A 21358-nucleotide genomic window follows, 5' to 3' on the forward strand; every position below is an offset into this window, starting at 1 on the left:
GCCGACTGTGCCTCCAGCTATGCAAACTGCATTTTCCAACGTTAAGGGGGGGGGAAAAAAAAGATGCTGAGGTGGAACAGAAATACGTCCCAAAAGAGGTGGTTCTAGAGTCAACGTTATCCAGCAATGGCTTTCATCTTCCATTTCAGAAGGCTGAAGCGTTAACACACAACTGGAAAATCCTCCCTCCCCGAGAGGGAAAGAAACACGGAGCACCAGCTGGTTAAGTGGGGCAGCTGCCTGGCTGCAGCCTCTTCCAACGGCCAGAACTGATGCTCAAGAAGGTCCGGGAGGAAACGCAGGGAGAGGAAGGTCCTTGCAAGTATCACACAAACACAGATATCTGCAACTGTGTTCCAATAAGCCGGCGATTTTAAAGTCACTCTCTACTGCAGACGTAGCAAGGGGGAAGGAAAACAGCCCAGCCACAAAGGAGGCGTACTGCATCTCCAAAGCATGTGCAGAGAGCAGGGTCGAGGTCCATGTCACGGGGACTGTTTGATCAAGTACATGCGTTATTGCTTGAGACGGACGACCGGCGTTCGGGGGCTAAGGGGCCATCCAAAATGGCATTTGTTGCTTAGCCCGCTGCTGCGACGACGAAGGATACTGGTATCCTAACCGCCACGTTTGTGAGTAGTTACTTGCATTTTTAAGACCCCCGTGGTCTTCCTCTTCGTCCGAGGAGTCGCCGGCATAGGCCACCAGTCCGAATTCCTTCTCGCCCGGTTTCATCTTCTTCGCTGGGTGATCTAAAGAAGAACGAAAGGGAGGGGGGAAAAAAAAAACCAAAACACCACGCCCCCATCCCAACCCAAAAAGAGGGGGGGGGAAAAAAGGGAAGAGAAAGGTCAAACAATTCCCCCAAAATGTGTTAATTTCAAGTAGAGCCAAAAAAACACGTTAGTTGGACACCGTTTTGAAGTCCCCGAACCAGCGGTCACCCCCAGGTTGGTGGTCAAGCGACACAGCGTCCGCCAACGGTGTGTTTATGATCCGCCAGAACCATGTAAGAGAAAACAGAGAAGAGAGAGAAAAAAAAGAAAGACACAAAAAAAAAAGAAGAAAAAAGGTAAAGTTAGCAAGGCTGGGCGGTGGTGAACTCCGTGTTCAAGAATCTACGACAAAAGGAAGCAGCCGGCTACCGTTCTGGGCCCGGAATGTTTCAAAAAGGCATCGCCTGCTCTCCAGACACCTCTCGGGAGCCACACCCTGACTGAATCCTATGGGTCCAAAAAAGCAAAATTACGGGGTGGATTCTGCCTCCCTAGGAGGCATTAGACCCACTTGGCACGATCAGGATGGCTCACTCGTTTCCTGAAGGCTCCTGAAGAGAGGGTAGAGCCAGTCTGGTGTCGTGGTTAAGGCACCGGGCTAGAAACCGGGAGGCCGTGAGTTCTAGTCCAGCCTTAGGCACGAAGCCAGCTGGGGGACCTCGGGGACCTTGTACAAACTTTTAACTCTTCTCAGAAAGCTAAAAAAAAAAAAAACTTTGCAGCAGAGTCTGAGCTTCTACCTCAGCTCACTGCATGTTAAGCTGTTTTATATTATTTTATACTTGTAGGAGACAGTTCAGATAACCATTTCAGATCACGTTCTCCATCTCCAGCCCAATTTAAGTCAGAAAGGTAGCATCAAACAAAAAAAAATTCATGGAGCCAGATAGCAGCATTAGCTGCCTTCTACAGCCTCGAAAAAGAGAGCCAAGTGTGGTGTCGTGGTTAAGGCACAGGGCTAGAAACCGGGAGGCCGTGAGTTCTAGTCCCGCCTTGGGCACGAAGCCAGCTGGGTGACCTTGGGCCAGCCACTCTCTCTCAGCCCTAGGAAGGAGGCAATGGAAAACCACTTCTGAAAAAACTTGCCAAGAAAACTGCAGGGACTTGTCCAGGTAGTTCCTGAGAATCAGACATGACTGAATGGGTTAAAAAAAAAAAGAAGGGAGGGAAGGAGGCACAAAAAGGCGGATGCCTGGAATGGAGGAACAGCAACTGGGACCAAACGTCCATGTTGAAGAAGCTGGCTTAGCTAGCTGGGGAAAGATTTTTGCCTCTCATTTTTCCTGCTCCAAGAAGTCTGCCAGGAGAACTGGACCTTAAAGAATTGGAGATCCAATGCCAACTGCCTTTTTGATGCTCCTAAGCTAGAGAGGAAGGGATCCGCTAACAGCAGCTGGGGAAACTGGGGAACAGGTGTCCGCACATCTGGACGGGTCCAGCCTCGCCAGGCTTCGCGGTGGCGGGGTCTTTGACTGGACTCCCAGCCCTCAAAACACGGATGGTGCCGCCTTCCAGCCTCAGCTGGGCTTCCTGGTTTTGCCCAACTAGGGACCCATGCAGCTTTCTGGAGAAAAACGGACGCCATCCTCACAACCGTACAATGGGGAGGCCGCCGAATTGAGCCGGCAGGGAGAGGACAGAGAGGGTGACGGGGAGATTTGATGCTGCTTTGGGTACTTTTGCAGAGCTGGGCAGGAGGTGAACGGGACAGGCATCTTACACAGAGCTGAGGACTCCTTTCCTGGAAGCGTGTGTATGTGTGGTTGTGATTGTGTGTGCTGGGGCTGCTGATCTTGAAAGGGACTCAAAACGCCACCCCAAAAGGCATTCTGGGCTGCACTGCAAGCTAAGGCGCTAAACTGAACGGAGATCTTCCGGCACGGGCCACTACATCGGAGCGGAAAGAAGCTGAAGGCGCCTTGCGGCTTAGGGCCAGGAGGTTCACTATACTTCCACCTGCACTACTCCAAGACAGGCACAACAAAGTCCCTATAGCTCAGCATATCTGCCCGTGTGGTGAAAAGGAAGTAGAAACCATCCCACAGGTACTGCTTCACTGTAAATATTACAAGGATATCAGGTCAATCTACATTTTGCCCCTAATAAATAAATTCCCTGGGTATCCAGGAAATTTTTACGTGAACTTCACGTAAAATTCTACTTCAGGATCGAACACCATACATTAGGTGTGCAGTAGCCAAATTCTGTGTTGCTGCAACGAAAATAAGACAAAACCAGACGAAGAAGTAACTCCCTATTTTAAAAGACACTTTTAAATTTGAAATATCTCAGCTAATAAACTGTCAGGGGATGTATATTTTTACCTTTATTTTATGATTCCTAAAGTTCTAGGCTCAAACCACTAAGGCAACAGTAATGGCAGAGTGAACGCTATATTACGATGTGATATATCTTATTAGTCAGTAGTATATTATTGCATTTTTTTGTTTGTTTTACTTTGCTTTTCTCCTTTTAAATTTTGCTGGTCATTGACCGAATAAATATGGTTTGATTCAGGGCCAGGAGGGGGTGCCAGCCAGAGCAGGCCCGAAGGCGGCATCCCGAAGCAGAAGGCAGACAGAAGCCGAGCCTCTTGGCCGCGCACGCTCACCGTTGCTGCCCCCCAAGGACCCGTTTCTGTCGTCGGGCTCCGGTTTCATCCCGGTCACAGGTAACGCCGGCGGTGGCATCAGCTGCCTGTCGGGAGACACACGGAGAGAACGGCGGTTCTTGAGAAGAGCGTTTCCGGAGCTCCACGGGTGGCGCCCGTCCTGTGGAATCTTCCCACCCCCCCTGCAAAGCGGGCCAGCTGGCATCGCGTCACGGGAAGGAGGAGCAGCAAAGGCCAAGATCGTATCTCGGGGACGGAGGTTCCTGTTTCGGCCAGGGTCGCAGCATCCCACCCCTCTCCCGATTCAAAAGTCCTGCTTTCAGTCCTCAAAGCCCGATTCAGATCGGGCGGGATCGAGTGCCGGCCCAACAGGGCCCGCCGAGCATCGGCAAGGCTGTTGTGGCAGCGTCGAGAGCTGTTGTGACCATTTTTACGGTGGTCATTAAGCAAATCACTGCGTTTGCTAAGCGCATCATGGGTTGTCAGGAGAATCACCGCAGTTGATAAGCAAATCCAGCTTCCCCAACGGGCGAGTTTTGCTGGAAAACGTACAAAAATCTTGCAAAACGTGATCACGTGACCGTGGGACACTGCAACCGGTCGTAAATGTGAGCCGGTCGCCAAGCGCCCGAAATGCGATCAGGTGACCACGGGGGGGGGGGGGGCGGCGGCGGTAGTGCGACATTTTGCGACGCTTGGAAGTGCTTTACAGGCCGTAAAGCTCCCATCCCGAAGCCGTCGTAACTTCGGGCCATTCTTAAACAGCCGTAAGTTGAGGACTGCCCGTATATGAGGGAGGGAAGGGGAAATGCCGTCAGGCTTTCAAGATTCTGTTATTAAACCTTTATCTCACTGTAGTTCTAGCGTTTGAGGGAGACATGACTGTTTTTCTTGACCTGGGCTACCCCGAAGGGCTGGCCAAAACGCACGCTTACCTGTCCCTCTCTCTCTCCTTTCCTGAGGAACCTGCTGGCTTCGAACCTGTTCCATCCATTTCAGTCGGAGTGCAGAAGCCTGTACCTAAATTAGTCATATGAATGGGTCCATGCTATGAGCAGAAAAACACAGCGGCATTAGCAAATCTAAAACAGCGACATGAGCTATTAGCTCCTTAATGAAAAAAAAAAAAACACTTCTCAGGAGGCCCAACTTTTTTGGTTTTTCCTTAAGTAAGAATACGGCCAGCATGCTACAGCTTTGGGAGTTCTTTTTGCACATGGGTTTGGAAATGCTGTAGGTGCTGACATTAATCTGACCAGGAGCTAGCAAGGCTCAGGAATAATTCTTTCCAAAACCCCGCCAGCTAGATCAGAGCGATTTATTCCTTTTTCTGCGGTTCAGACGCCTAAGGCAGAGCAATTTTGCAGCTTCTTAAGAAAAACCCAGACAGTTCACAGGTGCGTGGGAATTTGAGCCATCTTTACCCACCCCGCAGTGCTATAGCGGACCTCCTATTTAAATTTAATTAAAGGTGTATGAAGTATTACAAGCCCCTTCTTAATAAGAAGGCACTGAATCATGCGGCTTCTAAAAAAACTGCAGTTTTCCTACAGAGGAGTTGTTTTGCTTTTATGCACCAGCCGTGAAAGAAGTACGGTAACAACTGGCTCACCTGGGGTGAATAAGAATGCTTATTCACCAAGCAATCAGTCAAGCCAGCATATTATAAATGACCTTTATTTATTCGTTTATTTTGCTCTCTCCCTCCTTTCAGGTTGATGCCTTTAAGTTAGTAAGGGTATGCAAAGGGAAAAACTGTCCGTAGGCCACAGTATCTTAGCTTGGTTCTGTCTAACCCGGTTGGCGGTGAGTTTCCAAACTGTCGGGCCGAGCATTGTGCGTGGAAAAAACAGCTGGAACTAAATGTGAGGTTTAGTTTTTCCAATACAGGAAAGAGCCACTGAATCACAGTTCCCAACAACAATAGTTACAGGACGACGGGAACTCAGCGCAACACAGACATGAGCTAACCCTACAAACAGATCATTGTCGTCTTCCCCGAAAACGTTAGGAAACACTTCATTAAGCAAGCTCACAAAAAGTCCTCCGGTTTTTTTCATTAAAGCGAACTGTATCAGCCCGGTTTTTTGTGTTCTTGCAGTCCATTTGAGAGAAGCTTAGGCATTTGAAAGCAGGCTTTGTCTTTGCTTTAAATTAAGCATACGCAACTTCAGATTGCTTAAAGAGCCATTTTTTGTTACCCCTTTTGGCAACAGGCAGAGATGGGTGTGTGTGTGTGTGTTTCTGTAGCTTTCATGCCCCAGCATGAGAAATTCAACTTGCGGTGAGTTACAATGAAGTGGCAAGAGGGCTTCCCTTCCTGTTTTATATAGTGACTTGTTCTAAACGAGATCAACCCCTCCGAAGGCCTCCAAAGAAACGTCTGGATTCGTCAAGACTAAAAGGCAACCTTGCCTGCAGGTTTTAAATCTGCCACAAACGCTGATGTTGAAAAAGAATATTTAAAACTCCCTCCCCAAACTCCCCCTCCTCGCCCAAATTCAAACTGCCCACCAGCTAACACCTGGTTTGAAACCCGAAGCTTTGGCCTCGCATCTCAGGTACAGCCCTCGACTTCAGAGAGGCAAAAGCTGGTTTCTGCCTCTCGCAAATCTTATCGGAGATGCAACCTCTCCCATGGGCATTTTTTGACCAGCCATGTTCACTGCTGCAGCCATCTCGGGACAGCGCCCACGACAAACTCCAGATGGGTCCGGCGTGCCCCAAAGACCATTCACCCCAGTCTCGAGAAGGCACGTTGTGACCTCTGGCCCAACGCTACCCATCCTACGGTCACTTCTTCTGTAGAACTGGCACCTACAGGGAAATGTTTGGCCCGGCTAATGTTTGGTGGCCTTGAAGGAATGACAGTCCGGAGATCAGCTCTGGTCTAGGCCTACAGTCACTCTGAGAGCAAGATAAAACGGGACTGGGGAGCGGGTGAGGAAACGGTTGTGGCTTACTGCACCTGGTATCCCAGCAATCCGGATTCGTGCTCATCTGGTAGCTCCTCGGTGAATCGTCTCTTCTGGCCCAGCTGAGGCAGGGGCTGTACTGGGGGCTGCGTCCCACTTGGCAGGCTCGTCTTTCCAGGAGCAGCGGGCAAGAAAGGAGTGCTTAGCGGAGTCTGGAAAGAGCCCCCCCAACAAGGGAAAAAGCATTTGGGAACGTAAGATGGAGGGTGTAATGGTATGTGGGGAAGACTTTACGACGGCTTCGGGATGGGGCGAAGAGACGCTGCCAAGGGAACGGTCAGATAAGAGAGGGCTTAGCCCTCAGCTGCATAATGGGTGGAGAAAGAGGCTCAGAAGGGACCCTCCCTGGTTTCTCGGGCTGTAAAAGAGACGGGGGGAGAACTGTACTTTCAGATTTGCAGGATTCTGTCAATGGAGCTTTACAATAAAGTAGAATTAGCCCTTCTGGCCGTGATTCCTATCTGGTTTACCCCGCGAGGCCGACATCAATCTTGCAAGTCTGGAAGTCCAATCCTCCCGTCTCCTTTACAGCCCAAGAAACCAGGGAGGGTCCCTTCTGAGCCTCTCGCCCCACCCACTATGCAGCTGCGGGCTACGCTCCCCCTTATCTGACCGTTCCCTTGGCAGCATTTCTTCACCCCATCTCCCAAGGTCTTTCCCACGTGCCGTTACATAGGGAACACACCACGTATTGCGGCCTTGGCTGCGAGGTGCACATAAGCGAATCATGGGTGGTTAAGCAAATCGCCGCAGTTGTTAAGCAAATCCAGCTTAATGGTGTTTCAGTTCAGCTGCACTAGGAGCATGCAGTTGCAAGCAGGAGATGTCATGAGTACTGGGGGTGAGCAGGAGGGGGCCCCTATCCACGGGAAAAACGCATGCATTTTTCCCCCTGGATAGGGTCCCCCTCCTGCTCACCCTCAGTACTCATGACAGGAGCTGCAGACAGGCGTGCTAAATCCTGACATGCACAGAGTCCTATCGCTCTCCACATCAAAGGATTCAGCAAGAACCTGTGCTCCCAGTCATCATCCAGGAAGGGGAAGTGCAAACGAGTATTATGTTCAAAGCAGGTGCGGCAGGGCCTTACCTGGCTGGTGGTAGCAGCAGGCTGGACTTGCGTGATTGGGTATTGGGTGGGCACGGGCGGGACGCTGGTGGGGAGGGCCAATACCCCCGGCGCCATTGGAACGGCGGGGGGTCCGATGCCCGGCACCACGTAAGGAGGCTGGCCTGGCTGCTGAGGGGGCGGAGCCACGGGGTAGCTGGCCTGGAAGCCGTTGGGCGGGTAGTATGGTGGCTGGGGAGGAACAGTTGCGATGGTCGCCGGCTGCGTGAAGCCTGGTTGGAGCCGAGAGAAAAGCAGGAACGGAAAAGGTTGAGGTCGGATTGAACCCAATTGAAAAGAGGGAGAGAAGGAAATCTCAGGCTTTGAGAGGCTCGAGATCCCTGAGAAGGAACAGCGCACCTCCGCTGCCTTTCCTGCTGGGCTGGCCAGCTAGGTGAGCCAGACCGGGAAATCAACTCCCCAAGAACACTAAAACTGCTTTTACTGAGATTGGCTATAACGGCAGGATCTTGGAAGCCTGACTGTGCCGGACCTCCCCGCCCTTCTTATACTCCAGTGGATTGGGAAGGTGTCTGCCTGAGCCGCTTCCGAATGTTATCTGATTGCTCTGGACTTAAAAAACGCTTTAGACCCTTTTGCCCCAGGGAACAGATCCTGGTATCTCCATCAAGGCCGTCTTCCTGACTTTCGACACCCACTCGGTGATCCCACTTTGGGGGTCTGGCACGCGAGAGACCAAACCGAGAAAGAACCGGGTTTTGAACTCTCTCTTGCAAAATGTTCTTCTCCATGACTATGCAGCTCAAAGCTGGGAAGAACTGGATTGAACAACTGGAGAGCCCATCAACTCTTTATCTAAAGAGACTCAAAGGGCAGTTAAATGCTGTGGAGCCCTGAATTCTCAACCCCCTTAAAACCTTCCAAAACCTCAAAGAAGGGCCAAAAATTAGCCCGTGGGAAAACAGTTTAATGTTGAGCGTGGGGATCAGAAGCAAGTCACTACCATTCCCACCTAAAACACACACACACAATCCCACTGGCAAAATTGGGCTGTTTCCTCCCTGAATTTCAACAGCACAATCTCAGGAGCTGCAGGGTGGGGTGGGGTGGAGTCTATCCCTTCTCCATAGAAAGTGCCTTCAGGTTGGAAAGCATTTCTGAATGCTCCCAAAGTACATTTATGTTGGTTAGCTCAGCTTCATTTTGGGGTAGTTTCTCCTCCCCCCCCTTAAGCAACTTATTTTTCATTTTAGCCATCCAATCCCTGCCGGATGCCACTGAAACCTTGCCCACAGCGCTTCTGGGGCCAACCCACCCCCCAGCCAGAAGCCTTAAATTGTTGAGCAGCCGGTCTTTTCAAGACAGACCTGTTAACGGCATCGCAGTGGTCATCTGGTTTACGAACCGCGAGTATTCTGCATGGACCTTGAAGGAAAGCAACAGATTCTGCAGTTAGGAGCCTACAAACCGGCCCGCGGCCTTCATCGGAGACTTGCGTAAACGTTCCCAGTCCGGTGGCAACTGTTCTAACTCCTTAAACACGGAATGATTTCGTTTTCCAATCCGTCCTGAACCTTGTCTCGTACTGACTTGGCCTGTGGAGGGGAGGGATGCGCTAAGACGGCCTTCCCCAATCCAGCGCTTTCAAGATGACCAGGGTAGCCGCTCCCATAATTGGAGACATCATGGCCAGCGTGCCGGTTGGGAACTCTAGGAGCTGTAGTCCCAAATATTTGGACGATGTCATCCTGGTGGCCATCTCAGCTTCCTTTATGCTGATGTTTTGAACCATCCCTTATTCCTGAATTCACTGCCAACCAAGATCGGAGCAGTTTATAAATACTGTTGGATGGATGGATGGATGAGCGTGTGGGCGGGTCGACAGACAGATGGGGGTTAGCTAAGTAGGTAGGGAAGATGGACACTGCGGGAGGGAGATGCTGATCTGAAACCAGTACCAGCATGGAGAGAGATGTCTGCCCTCCCCTCGGCGACTCCAGGAACTCCTTTCCAGGAACTGCTTTCTGACCATCATCCCCTCCCAGCAGCATCCACACAAGGTCACAACAAGTCTCTGCTCGGGGAGAAGCGACCCCTTTCAGTGGGACTGGCAAGGAAAGTGGGAGGGTGATTAAGCGCAATGCCATCTGGGCCAAGAAGGACAAAAACAACAGGTAACTTACGGTCTGCAGTAAGTTCTCGCAAAGCTTTTTGGCTGCGGCGAGGCCTTCCGGCTTGGGGTGGCTGGAAGAGGAACATGCGTAAGTTCAGCACAAGGTGTGAAGAAGTAACCCTATATGGGCCCCCAGCAATTTTAAAGCAGGAGGAAGCACCTTGGAGCACGAAGGTACCAACGCCCTAGAAGGCCGCACTTGGTGGCCACCAGGTTCCCAGCATTATTATTACAAGTAGACCTCGGCTTACAACCACAACTGGGACTGGAACTTCCATCGCTAAGCGAGGCGGTCATTAAGTGAGTCATGCCTGATTTTACAACCTTTTCGCTGTGGTCACTAAGTGAATCATGTGACCGTTAAGTGAATCCAACTTCCCCCGTTGCCTTTGCTTGCTGGAAGCCGGCTGGAAAGGCCACAGATGGTGGACACGTGACCCCAGTGCACTGCAACCGTCGTAAATGCATGCCAGTTGCCAAGTACCTGAATTTTGAACTCGTGACTACAGAGATGCTGCAATGGTCGTAAATGCGAGGACCGGTTACAAGCCACTTTTCCCAGCACCATCGTAACTTTGAACGGTCGCTAAATGAATGGTCGTAAGTCGAGGACTGCCTGTACATTTTTTACAGCAGCATTTCTCAACTTCAGTAGTTTCCCCACGTATGGACTTCCACTCCCAGGACTCTGCAGCCAGCGTGATCATTGCAAAGAATTCTGGGAGCGGAAAGCCACACACCTGGGAATCACCCAGGTTAGGATGTTTTAGAGGTGCTGGTTTCTCTACTCAAGCTGTTCCTGGGGTTGTACATTATGAGCAGCCATGTTTTACAGCCAAGCACTCCGAGTTATTAACAGGGCTTATGAACTGCTCTCTCTGGTCCCAATATACTGCGTGGTGCCCAAACCATGATGTGGAAAGCCTGTGGCCTGGCACCTCCATCCCACTAAGCCAGGGCACAAAGCGCTTAGCCCTACTCCACAATAAGGGCCACGTTCACACCCTGGGAAAAGCCCAAACTGAGCAAGCCCAACCACAGCTGGACGCAATGCACGAACCCACGCACCGACGCACGGGTCTGAACGTTCATCCAAACGAGCCGATCGACTTAACGTCGCCGTGCTGTTGCCGGAGCAGCATCGTCGAGCTAAATGAGAAGCCGGCAGGATCCTGCCAGCACCTTTTGCCTACCTGATGTAAATGTACATGGGTTCGAAGGCTTCTCGACCAGAGGCAGGTTCAATGCAGCCGGAGCCCTTCCCCCGGAGGAACACCTTGGCACCCGTTTCTATCTGTATGTGCTGCAAATAGGAACAGCCCGGCCCTTCCACCTTCTCCTTGACGCTGAAGGTGGGGACCGCGTGCTCCAAGCCCACAAACAGCTTGTCTTGGACATAGTGCATCTGCAAACACACAGGTCCAAAGTCACCCCGGGAGACGGGATTCCCACCACACGTTGCAGCATGCTAGTTCATTTTCTTTCCTCAGTTTTTTCCTATGGGGGTCTGAGCAGGCTCTGCCAACCCAGTTTTGTGTGGCATATGAGTCAGGGCCTGTGTTCGCACACGATGTTTAACTCAGGCCTAACTGGTTTAAGTTAGTTTGGGATTTAACAAACCCAGGTGTTAAGCAAACAAGGTTAAAGGTGCTGTGAAGACCCCACAGACAGTGCTGGTCTTTCATTCCCAAGAGAATCACAGAGAAGAGGAATGAATGAGATGGCCCTTCCCTCCCACCTCAAGAGATTCGCTCGTATGCGTTCCATTTGGTCCAGAACGGGGAAGAATAAAAAATGCACAGGACGTTGGGCTTGCCACCATGCCAGATGGTCTCTTTGGGGGCCGACTGGTGATTTCTCTTGAAGGAAAAGCAGAGGATGTTGTTGAATGGCACAGTGAGGTCTCTGCTCTCTGTAAGCTGGACCCCTCTCTCCATTGCATTTCTTTAAGAGGATGGTATCGGCCTTGCCCTGCTCAACAAGCCAGGCCTTCTTAATCCTCTAGCCCAGGGCCTCTCGGCCAGGAACGGGAGCTTCCCTGGGAGATCCCGACTGAAACTTGCCTCTTTAATGGGAAGTTGCCCAGATCTGAAATTATTTGAAAAAATTATTTCAAATCTGGGCAACTTCCCATTAAAGAGGCAAGTTTCCTTCTTTATTTTCAGTTTAAGAACACCGTTAATGCATCTAGACAGGCCTGCCCATGAAATGCATATCATAATCTTGCAACTTCTGGCCTCTATTTGAGCCTGCATGGGCAGGGGTTCCCCAAGGCCTGAGAAATCTTTCAAGGGTTCCTCCGGAGTCAAGAGGTTGGGAAAGGCTGCTCCAGCAAGAGAACTCAAATCGAACAGACCCAGCACACCGACTGGGCGGGCAATCCGTGGTCCAAAGTCCAAACGGAGCCCCTTAAAAACATTTATTCTGGCCTCCCCCCCAATTCCCTCCAACAGCACAGCTGCATTTTGATTCCCCTGAATTTTGAGGTGGGAAGCCAAGGAACATTGTTCAAGGAGGGAAGAAAGGGAAATGGGGAGGGGGGAATAAAGGAAAACACCTGTGCCCCCCCCCAAAAAGGGAAAAGAAATCTCTGCCCTGCATGTTTGGAGTCCAATACCCAGAGATGCCCAACTCAGCCCCAATGACCAGCTTTGCCCAACACAGCAAGCCAGCCGAAGCACAGATCCAAATTGAAACGAAATCGGCCCAGTCTGCCATGCCGGCTTTTTATCTGCTCCGTTGGGAAAGACGGGAAAAATGCATAGGCATCCTTTCCTTCTCCCGCAATACTTACTCCCCCAGACTGGAAGGGTGGCTTCTGCCCGACGGCCGGGGGCAAAGGGGTGACGGGCGCAGGCTGGTGGTAGACGGTCACCGTCGCCCCGTTGAAGGTGGGGCTGGACCCAGTTGCTGCTTTGACCACACCATTAGTAATGATTTCTTTGATTCGGTTGACGGCTCCTGTCGAGGAAAAAGCAAAAGACCAAAACCTTTATTACAAAACAAATCCCTTGATGTACACTCTTCATTTTTTCCCCTTTCGTTTTCAACGTTATGCCTAATTTTGAAAAGTCAAACCCTTATAACGTTAATATCTGAAACTATAATTAACATTGATAGAATATCCACCTTTCCTTGCTGTAATCTATGTTCAATACTCTAAGGCATCTAAAGAATAGAATATTAAGAATCTAAGTATATTATACCGGTAGTCCTCGCTTAACGACCACACTGGGACCGGAATTTCGGCTGCTCAGCAAAGTGGTCATTAAGCGAATCTGACCCGATTTTACCTTTTTTGCAGCGGTCATTATGTGAAACACTGCAGGCATTAAGCAAACCACGTGGTCATTAAGCAAATCACGCGGTTCCCCATTGATTTGGCTTGCCAGAAGCTGGCCAGGACGGTCGAAAATGGCAATTTCACGCCCGCGGGATGCTGCAAGGGTCATAAATGTGAACCAGTTGCCAAGCGCCCAAATTGTGATCACGTGACTTTGGGGACGCTGCGACGGTCACGTGAGGCCTAGTTGTAAGTTGTTTTTTTCAGCAGGGTCGTAGGTCCAAGCCATCGCTAAACAAATGGTTGTTAAGCGAGGACTACCTGTATAAATACTGTCTCCTTGAAATAACATACCATATCAAAACTGAGAAGATGGAGTAATATATGTTCTATATGGCTAGATTTAATTAACGTATTATTCAATTAAATCTAATTATTTAATAGATTTAATTAACGTATTAGTAAGCACTGAGCTAGTTCTGTATTAACACTTGATGGATATATTTTTAGTTTCTTCAAATGTCACCCATTCAAACATTATTTTGTTTGTTCTCTTCTGATTTTATTACCGCTGCGACGTTTTTCACTGTACTTCATCATATCTTCCGGTTGTTATATTTCACTAACACAGTATTTTTTAAACATTGAAATGGCCTTTAAACGCAGCCAGAAAACTGCTGGCCAAATGCTAGCCTCTCTCAGACAAACCAAAATCCCATTTTCTGATTTCCGCCCACAGAATCCAAACAGAACTGACTTACTGTCCACCAGTTCTCTTGTCTGTCCTTGGACATGTAAGTACAGTGGACGCTCACTAGAGGGGGGGAAAAAAAGAATGTGCGTTTCATTTAAAACAGACAAACAAACAAGAAACCAAAATTAACACTTGAGACATTAACCCCACCAGGGCTTCAAAAATGTCTTTTAGTGAGTTTGGGAAGAGTGATTCTTTTTCAAGCGCGTTGAGTAAATCCCACAGGCAGACAAGAGCTTATAAACCACTTTGAAACGTCACTTGGGGGACACCAAGGAACTATTACATGAAATGAAGTATTAAGTAAGGAAGTACTTTGACATGGTTCTTCTAGAAATTAACTCTCCTAGGGGGTGGATTCATACACTACACCTAATTATGATATTATTATTATTGGACTGTTACCCTGCCTCTATCTATCTATCTATCTATCTATCTATCTATCTATCTATCTATCTATCATCTATCTATCTATCTATCTATCTATCTATCTATCATCTATCTATCATCTATCTATCATCTATCTATCATCTATCAATCTATCAATCTATCTATCTGACCCTGCAACTGCAGGAGAAAGGCTAGGAAGAAAAAAAAAGGATATCTGGGTCAACTCAAGGCTGTGAACGTACCTAATAGTCCTGCCTTGTATTTTCTCCACAACAACCCTGCGAGGTGGGTTGGGCTGAGAGAGAGGGACTGGCCCCAAGTCACCCAGCCGGCTTTCATGCCTAAGGGAAGCCTAGAACTCACAGTCTCCTGGTTTCTAGGCCAGCACCTTCATCAGTCCTCCAATTTTTATACCAATAGACAGTATAGATTGAAAACTTTTAGACTGAACATATCTGGCAGCGGCTGAGCTTGAAAAGGCAGATCTGCTAACACTTACAGGGGTGCACAAACTTCAGATCCAAAGTTTAAAAGATGCTTTGGAGCAGGTGCAGGGGCTCACGCCACCCGACAGCACAAATCCATTTTTTGAGCTAAGGAGGCGCTGAAAGCTTGTCCGTGCCTATTCCAAAGCATTGTGTGTAGTCCTGTTAGGGCCTCCTTAACTCAAAAGCACACTTTCTCAGGAAAGCACGGAAGGGCAGAAAAAGATGCTGATTCTTTAGGAAGGTGCCAACAATGTGGTGGGCCCACCTACTCTGAAAAAAACTCCAGCTTTAGATTGGTACCTCTGAACATCGCTAAGCACTTGGACCAGCAAGGCTGGCTGGGGAATTCTGGGAGTTGAAGTCCACCCATCCTCAAGTTGCCAAGGTTGAGAAACACTGACTTAGAAACATCATACGTCATCCCATGGGTTGTGAAAGAAAGAAAGAAAGAAAGAAGGAAGGAAGGAAGGAAGGAAGGAAGGAAGGAAGGAAGGAAGGAAGGAGAGAGAGAGAAAGAAGGAGGGAGGGAGGGAGGGAGGGAGAAAGAAGGAGGGAGGGAAGAAGGAAGGAAAAGAGAAAGAAGGAAGGAGAGAGAGAGAGAGAAAGAGGAAGGGAGGGAAGGAAGGAAGGAATAGAGATAGAGAAAAGAGGGAGGAAGGAAGAAAGGAGAGAGAGAGGAAGAAAAGAGAGAGAGAAAGGGAAGGAAGGAAGGAAGGAAGGACAGAAGGAAGGAAGGAAGGAAGGAAGGGAGAGAGAGAGAGAGAGAGAGAGAAAGAAGGAGGGAGGGAGGGAGAAAGAAGGAGGGAGGGAGAAAGAAGGAGGGAGGGAAGAAGGAAGGAAAAGAGAAAGAGAAAGAAGGAAGGAGAGAGAGAGAGAGAAAGAGGAAGGGAGGGAAGGAAGGAAGGAATAGAGATAGAGAAAAGAGGGAGGAAGGAAGAAAGGAGAGAGAGAGGAAGAAAAGAGAGAGAGAAAGGGAAGGAAGGAAGGAAGGAAGGACAGAAGGAAGGAAGGAAGGAAGGAAGGGAGAGAGAGAGAGAGAGAGAGAGAAAGAAGGAGGGAGGGAGGGAGAAAGAAGGAGGGAGGGAGAAAGAAGGAGGGAGGGAAGAAGGAAGGAAAAGAGAAAGAGAAAGAAGGAAGGAGAGAGAGAGAGAGAAAGAGGGAGGGAGGGAGGGAAGGAATAGAGAGAGATAGAGAAAAGAGGGAGGAAGAAAGGAGAGAGAGAGAAGGAAGAAAAGAGAGAGAGAAAGGGAAGGAAGGAAGGAAGGAAGGAAGGAAGGAAGGAAGGGAGAGAGAGAGAGAGAGAGAGAGAAAGAAGGAGGGAGGGAGGGAGAAAGAAGGAGGGAGGGAGAAAGAAGGAGGGAGGGAAGAAGGAAGGAAAAGAGAAAGAGAAAGAAGGAAGGAGAGAGAGAGAGAGAAAGAGGGAGGGAGGGAAGGAAGGAATAGAGAGAGATAGAGAAAAGAGGGAGGAAGAAAGGAGAGAGAGAGAAGGAAGAAAAGAGAGAGAGAAAGGGAAGGAAGGAAGGAAGGAAGGAAGGAAGGAAGGAAGGAAGGAAGGAAGGAAGGAGTGTATGCATGCATGCATCTTGGATGAAAGTTTAGGATGTCAATCCCACGATTGGCTTTTCGGATAAAGCAATTCTTCTCCGAAACCCCTTTGGAAATGGATCAGAGAGCAAGAAATGAAAACAAACGGCAATACGCACCCGGGGCCAACTTTTATTTTCTCTTCAGCAGTCATGTACCTCCCTCGAGTGGAGACTGCTGCCCCGCTCAGCTTACTTATCTGCAGACCCAGGGGGTAGGAGAAAGGGGGAGAGAGAAATAATGATTCAGCCATGTAAGAAAAGCGCCACTGAAACCCAAAACTCCTGTTAATTGTTCCCTTTCCCACACAGCCCAGCGAGACATTTCTGGCAAACCCCCAAATTTTAGCTTTTTTAAAAAATCTGTTCAACTGTGTCTGATTCTCAGGGACTGCCTGGACAAGTCCCTGCAGTTTTCCTGGCAAGGTTTTTCGGAAGGGGTTTGCCATTGCCCGCTTCCTAGGGCTGAGAGAGAGTGGCTGGCCCGGGGTCACCCAGCTGGCTTTGTGCCCAAGGCGGGGCTAGAACTCCCCGTCTCTAGCCTGGTGCCTCAACCACGACCCCAAACAGGCTCTCAAAATTGTAGCTACCTTCTAAGATTTCGCCAAATGAGTTACAAACAGTCAAAGCTTATTCTTAGGAAGCTGAATGAGAATCCCTGGGGAGACTTTCCCGCCAAAATGAAAAATAGGTAACGCTATCTAATCTCTCACAGCGTGGGGAAAAAGGGTAAGAAAATCCTCAGTGCAAATGCCAAAGCGAGAGCAGAGTAATCGGAGCTGACCAAGTGTGGCTGTCCGATAGCCCCCAGGCAATCTGGCCAATGCAGATGCATGATGGGAGTTGTAGTTCAACCGCACTTCGGCTGCCCCGTCGTGGCTTGAATGAAGAATAGGAAGGCCGTAATAATTTTTTATAATTATTGCCCAGCTCTCAACGGCTCTGGGTGGCTCACAACGTTCAAACAAAAAAAAATCACAATAAAAAAAAATATCAAATAAAGAAATCAATAAAAGATCAATAATAATATAAAAAAATCATAAAAATCAATAAAAGGTAATGATCAAAGATGACAAGGGCTAAGTTCAACCACTGGAAAATTAGGGACAGTCAAGGGAAACGGCACCATTTCTTCTGCTTGTAGGGTTATTCTGCCCAATGCGCAGGCACGTGGACAGAGTCTAGCAGTATAGGTGGTCCTCAGCTCATGACCACAATTTGAACCAGGACTTCTGTCACTAAGCAATGCAGTCGTTAAGTGAGTCACGCCCGACTTTACAACCTTTTTTGACATGGTCGTTAAGCGAGTCATAAGGCAGTTAAGCAAATCCAGCTCCCCCCCATTGCCTTTGCTTGTTGGAAGCCCCCCAGGAAGGTCACAAATGGCGATCACATGACCCTGGGACACTGCAACCATCGTAAATACATGCTGGTTGCCCAGCGCCCGAATTCTGATCACGTGAGCGCAGGGACACTGTGACAGTCGTAAGCAAGGACCGGTCACAAGTCACTTTCCCCAGCACCGTCACAACTCTGAACAGTTGTTAAACGAATGGTCGTAACTCGAGGACTTCCTGTAGAAAAATAAAAACCGAAGGGAACAGGGGTGGGAGGGATCCAACATCCCCCAAGAAGGCATCAGCGGGCTTCCAGCCAACCAAGCTGTGATCACGGGAAGTTAGCTACTGGGGTGGCCCCCTGAACGAGGCACACAGCACAGACCTCATCCTGCGTCTGTCCTCTTGTTAGGAGGTTCCGGCACGTGAGCGGCACGTCGTTGATTTCCACTTCAGCCACCACAAGGTCGTCTTTGCTTTTGTTCGTGGCCGGACCTTTCCCCGGAGCTTGAAGCTGCCAAAGATCAGAAGGGAGGAGGACCAAAACATGTAAAAACCATACAGCTGGAGCCCTGCCACATGATTGGAGCTTCTTTTTTCCGCTCGGCCCAAGGGAACAGAAGACGGTCTTCCTTTGGGGAAGAACGAGGACCAAGCCAAGAGGAGCAGAGGGGTTTTGGTTCTCTTTTTTTTCCCCATTCCTTGCAGCCCTGATTTTAGGAGCTGGCTCAAGTTTATTGATCGATCGATCGATTGCTCAAATTTAGCCACCGCCCATCTCCCCCAAAAGAGGGACTCTGGGTGGTTTACAGAAAAATCAAGCGCAAAATATAAACATTAAAATCATTGAAATATAAACATTAAAAACATTCAAAGTTATTCCCTGCGAGCTAGCTCACGGTAGGTCATAATGAGAATAAAAAAGCCTCGGTGTCAAACGCTCAGGTTTCCAGGTTGCAGCCTCAGTGGATCCCCTTTGTTACGTCAAGGGTCCACAAGAGGGCAGATCCACTTTGAGGCTTCAGAGTCCCCTCCCCGGTGGGCCAGGCCAACACTGGAGATCCTTCTTCACATTTTAGCGAGGGAGCGGTCCGAGGGCCCAAGGGACGCCTTCAGCAGCGCAGGATTAACTCTCCCAACCTGTCCTTGAGAGGTTCTCTGGCATCATCGCGGTCGAGCCTGGATGTGTTATCTCACGCCAGATGTGGCCCCAAGTCAGGAAAAGATCCACGCATACGTTAATTAATTAAGCCCCCAAGGCAGCACAGGCCTAGTTCGGGCAAGCTATTTGGGAACTGGGAAGATACACCCCGTCGCTGGAACAAACAAATACGCAGGCAAGCAAGCGCAAATCTGCTCCGCCCTCCCGGCCGCTCACCTTGTCTGCTGAATTCGGCGTCGGCTTCAGCTTCCCTTTTGCCATCAGCATGGCGTTGATTTTCGCTGCCACGGCCGCCGCAGCGTCGAGGGCTCCTAAAGGGGCTGCGGAGCCTTCAGGGCCCGACATCCCGTCTCCGCTGCCCTGAAGGGGCCGGCCGGCCACAGGGGTGGTGGCAGGAAGGAGAAACAGAGCTGGGGAAGGCCCAGGCTGGTCCCATTTGCTCCGGCGCCTGGAAATTAGGGGGAAAAACAACTTATTTTTCCAATTCCTTCTGCCAGTTGGGCCTGTTTCTCAAATCATCCTCCCCATCCTGACATTCTGGAACGCTTCATATTTGTCGTCTCTATTTAGTCTATTAATTCGGTTAGACTGCTAGATTGTTTCAGCAAGGCTGGCTGGGGAATTCTGGGAGTTGAAGTCCACCCACCTTAAAGTGGCCACGGTTGAGAAACACTGGTTTACGGAATTAATGTTTGCTTTCCAACCAATGTTATTTTGTTGTTCTGAGTTCAGCGGGAGGCCAAATCAGCAGACAAACAGGTTGCTGCTGAGAGGGCCGAGCAACAAAAGTACCGAGTGCGAATGTTTGGTCCCCCCCTCCCCGCTGCTTACAAATTCTCCATTTTCGGCTCCTGAGAAACCATCCCCAGAATTAGCAAGCGCCCTGCTTTTCAGAGGGGCCGAAGAGCCAATGAAAGGGCTGGACCGAGGGCGAATCAAAAGCTGGGCCCCCGAGGCGCTCCACCAATCGGCCGAGAGCACCCCTGGGGGGAAACGTATAAAGAGGGCCACGGCTGAGGGAGTTTGGCCAGATCGCCCAGAGAGACCGCGAGGGACAGCTGGAAGGAAGAAAGGCTGCCAGGAGAAGAGCTTGGAAGGAAAGAGGAGGGAAAGGCCAGCAAAAAGAGCCAAAGCCGCTGCCCGCCTCAGGAGCCCAAAGGAGCCGCTGCCCCTGAGGCAAAAAGAGCTGAAGCTGCTGCCCACCTCAGGAGCCCAAAGCGGAAGGAGAGCAGGAGGCCTGGAAGGGAGAGGCAGCTCCTGAGGGAAAAAGAGCTGAAGTCACTGGGAGCCTCAGGAGGCGGAAAGGAGGACGAGGCAGCTCTGGAGCCAAAGTCCGAACGAACCCCGGAGGGCCAGAGAGCGGCCGCCAGAAGGCGAGCAGAAGCTGGGAAGCCGAGGCAGCCCCGAGCAGAAAGAGCGAGTCCGGCCAACCCCGAGAGGCCCGAAGGGAAGGCAGGGCGGGAGACCCAAAGCTTGGGGGGAAAGAAGCGGCCTTGAGGCCAACCCGGCGCAGGAGGAGGAAAAAAAGCTGTGAAGTCACTGCCAGGCTCAGGGCGGCACAGCCCGGAGGAGCCAGAGCTGAAGCCATGGCCAGCCGGGCCACCCCCTGAAGAGGCAGCCCAGGAGAGCCCCCAGCCCTGCCCGCCTCCCCCAGCAGTTCAGCAGGCGTGAGTGACCGTACGTTAGAAAGGGGGGCCATTTGCACACACACACACACAGCGCACAATTCCTCCCTCTTCCGGCGGAGCTGAGGGGCAGCTGTGCTTAATCAGCTAGGAAGACCCCCCCATTCCCCAACCCAGGGAAAATGAGCTCCACCCACCGGGCATCGTCGTCTTGCCCACCGGCCTTCAGCCACCTGGCCCCTCAGCCCCCAGAGCCTCTCCGGAGGGTCGCAGCCCCCTGCCACCAAGGAGCAGCAGAGCGAGACGGGGGGGGGGATGACGGAGGGGGTGAGCAAGGATCCCACTGAGGCATCGATTTGCTTAACAGCCGTCACCACTGGGCTGTTTTGCTTTGGGGGGAGCAAAGTTATTGTTCAGGCCTTCCCCGCTCAGGCTCTGCCTCCCGAGGGTCTTCTTCCCCCCCCCAGTGACTTTTTCTAGCTCCCCCCGAGGCTTCCTTGGAGTCCGGCGGGCCCTGAACCCCCCAAGGAAAGGGAGGGAGGGGCCCCGTCCGCGCTTTCCCTGGAGGGGCACAAACCAGCCTCGGGGGGGTTCACGCGGCTCTCGGGGGTCCCCGCACCCCCCCCGTGGCAGCCCAGAGGGGGATCGGGGCACCCCCGACCCTGACACGGAAGCCCGTTCAGACGTGCCCCCCAAGCCCTTCTGAAGAGGGGGCGGGGGATGATGGGGCCGGGGCCCGATGCCGGGCTGGGAAACGAAGCCCCAGTCCCCGGGGAGCGCCCCGACCGGGGCTGATGGGAGTTGTAGTCCGCTCCCGGGGTGGCTGCGGAAGGCCAAGCCGGCCCCGCTCAAGCGCCGCGCCAGGCCGCGCCGCCCGGCCTCCGTCCCCGCGGCCTCCCCGGGCGCCGTCCTCACCCGCCCGAGGCCCCGGGTTCTCGCTGCCCCGCGCCGCCCGCTGACATGGCTGAAGCCGCCGCCGCCGCCTCCTTCGCGGAGAAACTTCCCCTCCCGGCGCCACTTCCGCCCCGCCGCGGCGTCACTTCCGGCTGTTGTCGCAGCGACGGGAAAGGGTCGCCTGAGAAACGGAACAGCGCGCGGGAGCGAGGAGCTCAGAGACACGCCCTCAAAAAAG

General features: G+C 51.1%; 1 protein-coding gene and 1 non-coding gene across 5 annotated transcripts; both read right to left on the reverse strand.

Annotated features, from left to right (window-relative positions):
* Nucleotides 1–54: 54 nt before the first annotated feature.
* On the reverse strand, nt 55–21243 carry KHDC4 (KH domain containing 4, pre-mRNA splicing factor). 4 transcript variants are annotated; one of them, XM_063316560.1, is made up of 14 exons: nt 21142–21243; nt 18818–19049; nt 17825–17953; nt 16223–16302; nt 13649–13701; nt 12399–12565; nt 10798–11009; nt 9615–9675; nt 8799–8856; nt 7453–7703; nt 6356–6514; nt 4323–4435; nt 3388–3473; nt 55–743 (listed from the first exon to the last, which is right to left on the reverse strand). In XM_063316560.1, exons 1-14 carry the CDS (start codon nt 21186–21188, stop codon nt 550–552), a joined length of 1842 nt encoding a protein of 613 aa, XP_063172630.1. In that variant the 5' UTR covers nt 21189–21243; the 3' UTR covers nt 55–549. The 4 variants fall into 4 exon arrangements, 3 of the variants coding, with proteins under 3 accessions (XP_063172630.1, XP_063172629.1, XP_063172631.1); XM_063316559.1 differs by having other exon boundaries at nt 55–752; XR_010068807.1 differs by having other exon boundaries at nt 728–752; nt 4323–4407.
* On the reverse strand, nt 11484–11610 carry LOC134506908 (small Cajal body-specific RNA 4). The gene has a single exon (XR_010068840.1). It is a non-coding gene; the product is annotated as a small Cajal body-specific RNA 4 (non-coding RNA).
* Nucleotides 21244–21358: the final 115 nt, after the last annotated feature.

This window comes from Candoia aspera, chromosome 17 (genome assembly GCF_035149785.1).
Source record: "Candoia aspera isolate rCanAsp1 chromosome 17, rCanAsp1.hap2, whole genome shotgun sequence".
Classification (NCBI taxonomy): domain Eukaryota; kingdom Metazoa; phylum Chordata; class Lepidosauria; order Squamata; family Boidae; genus Candoia; species Candoia aspera.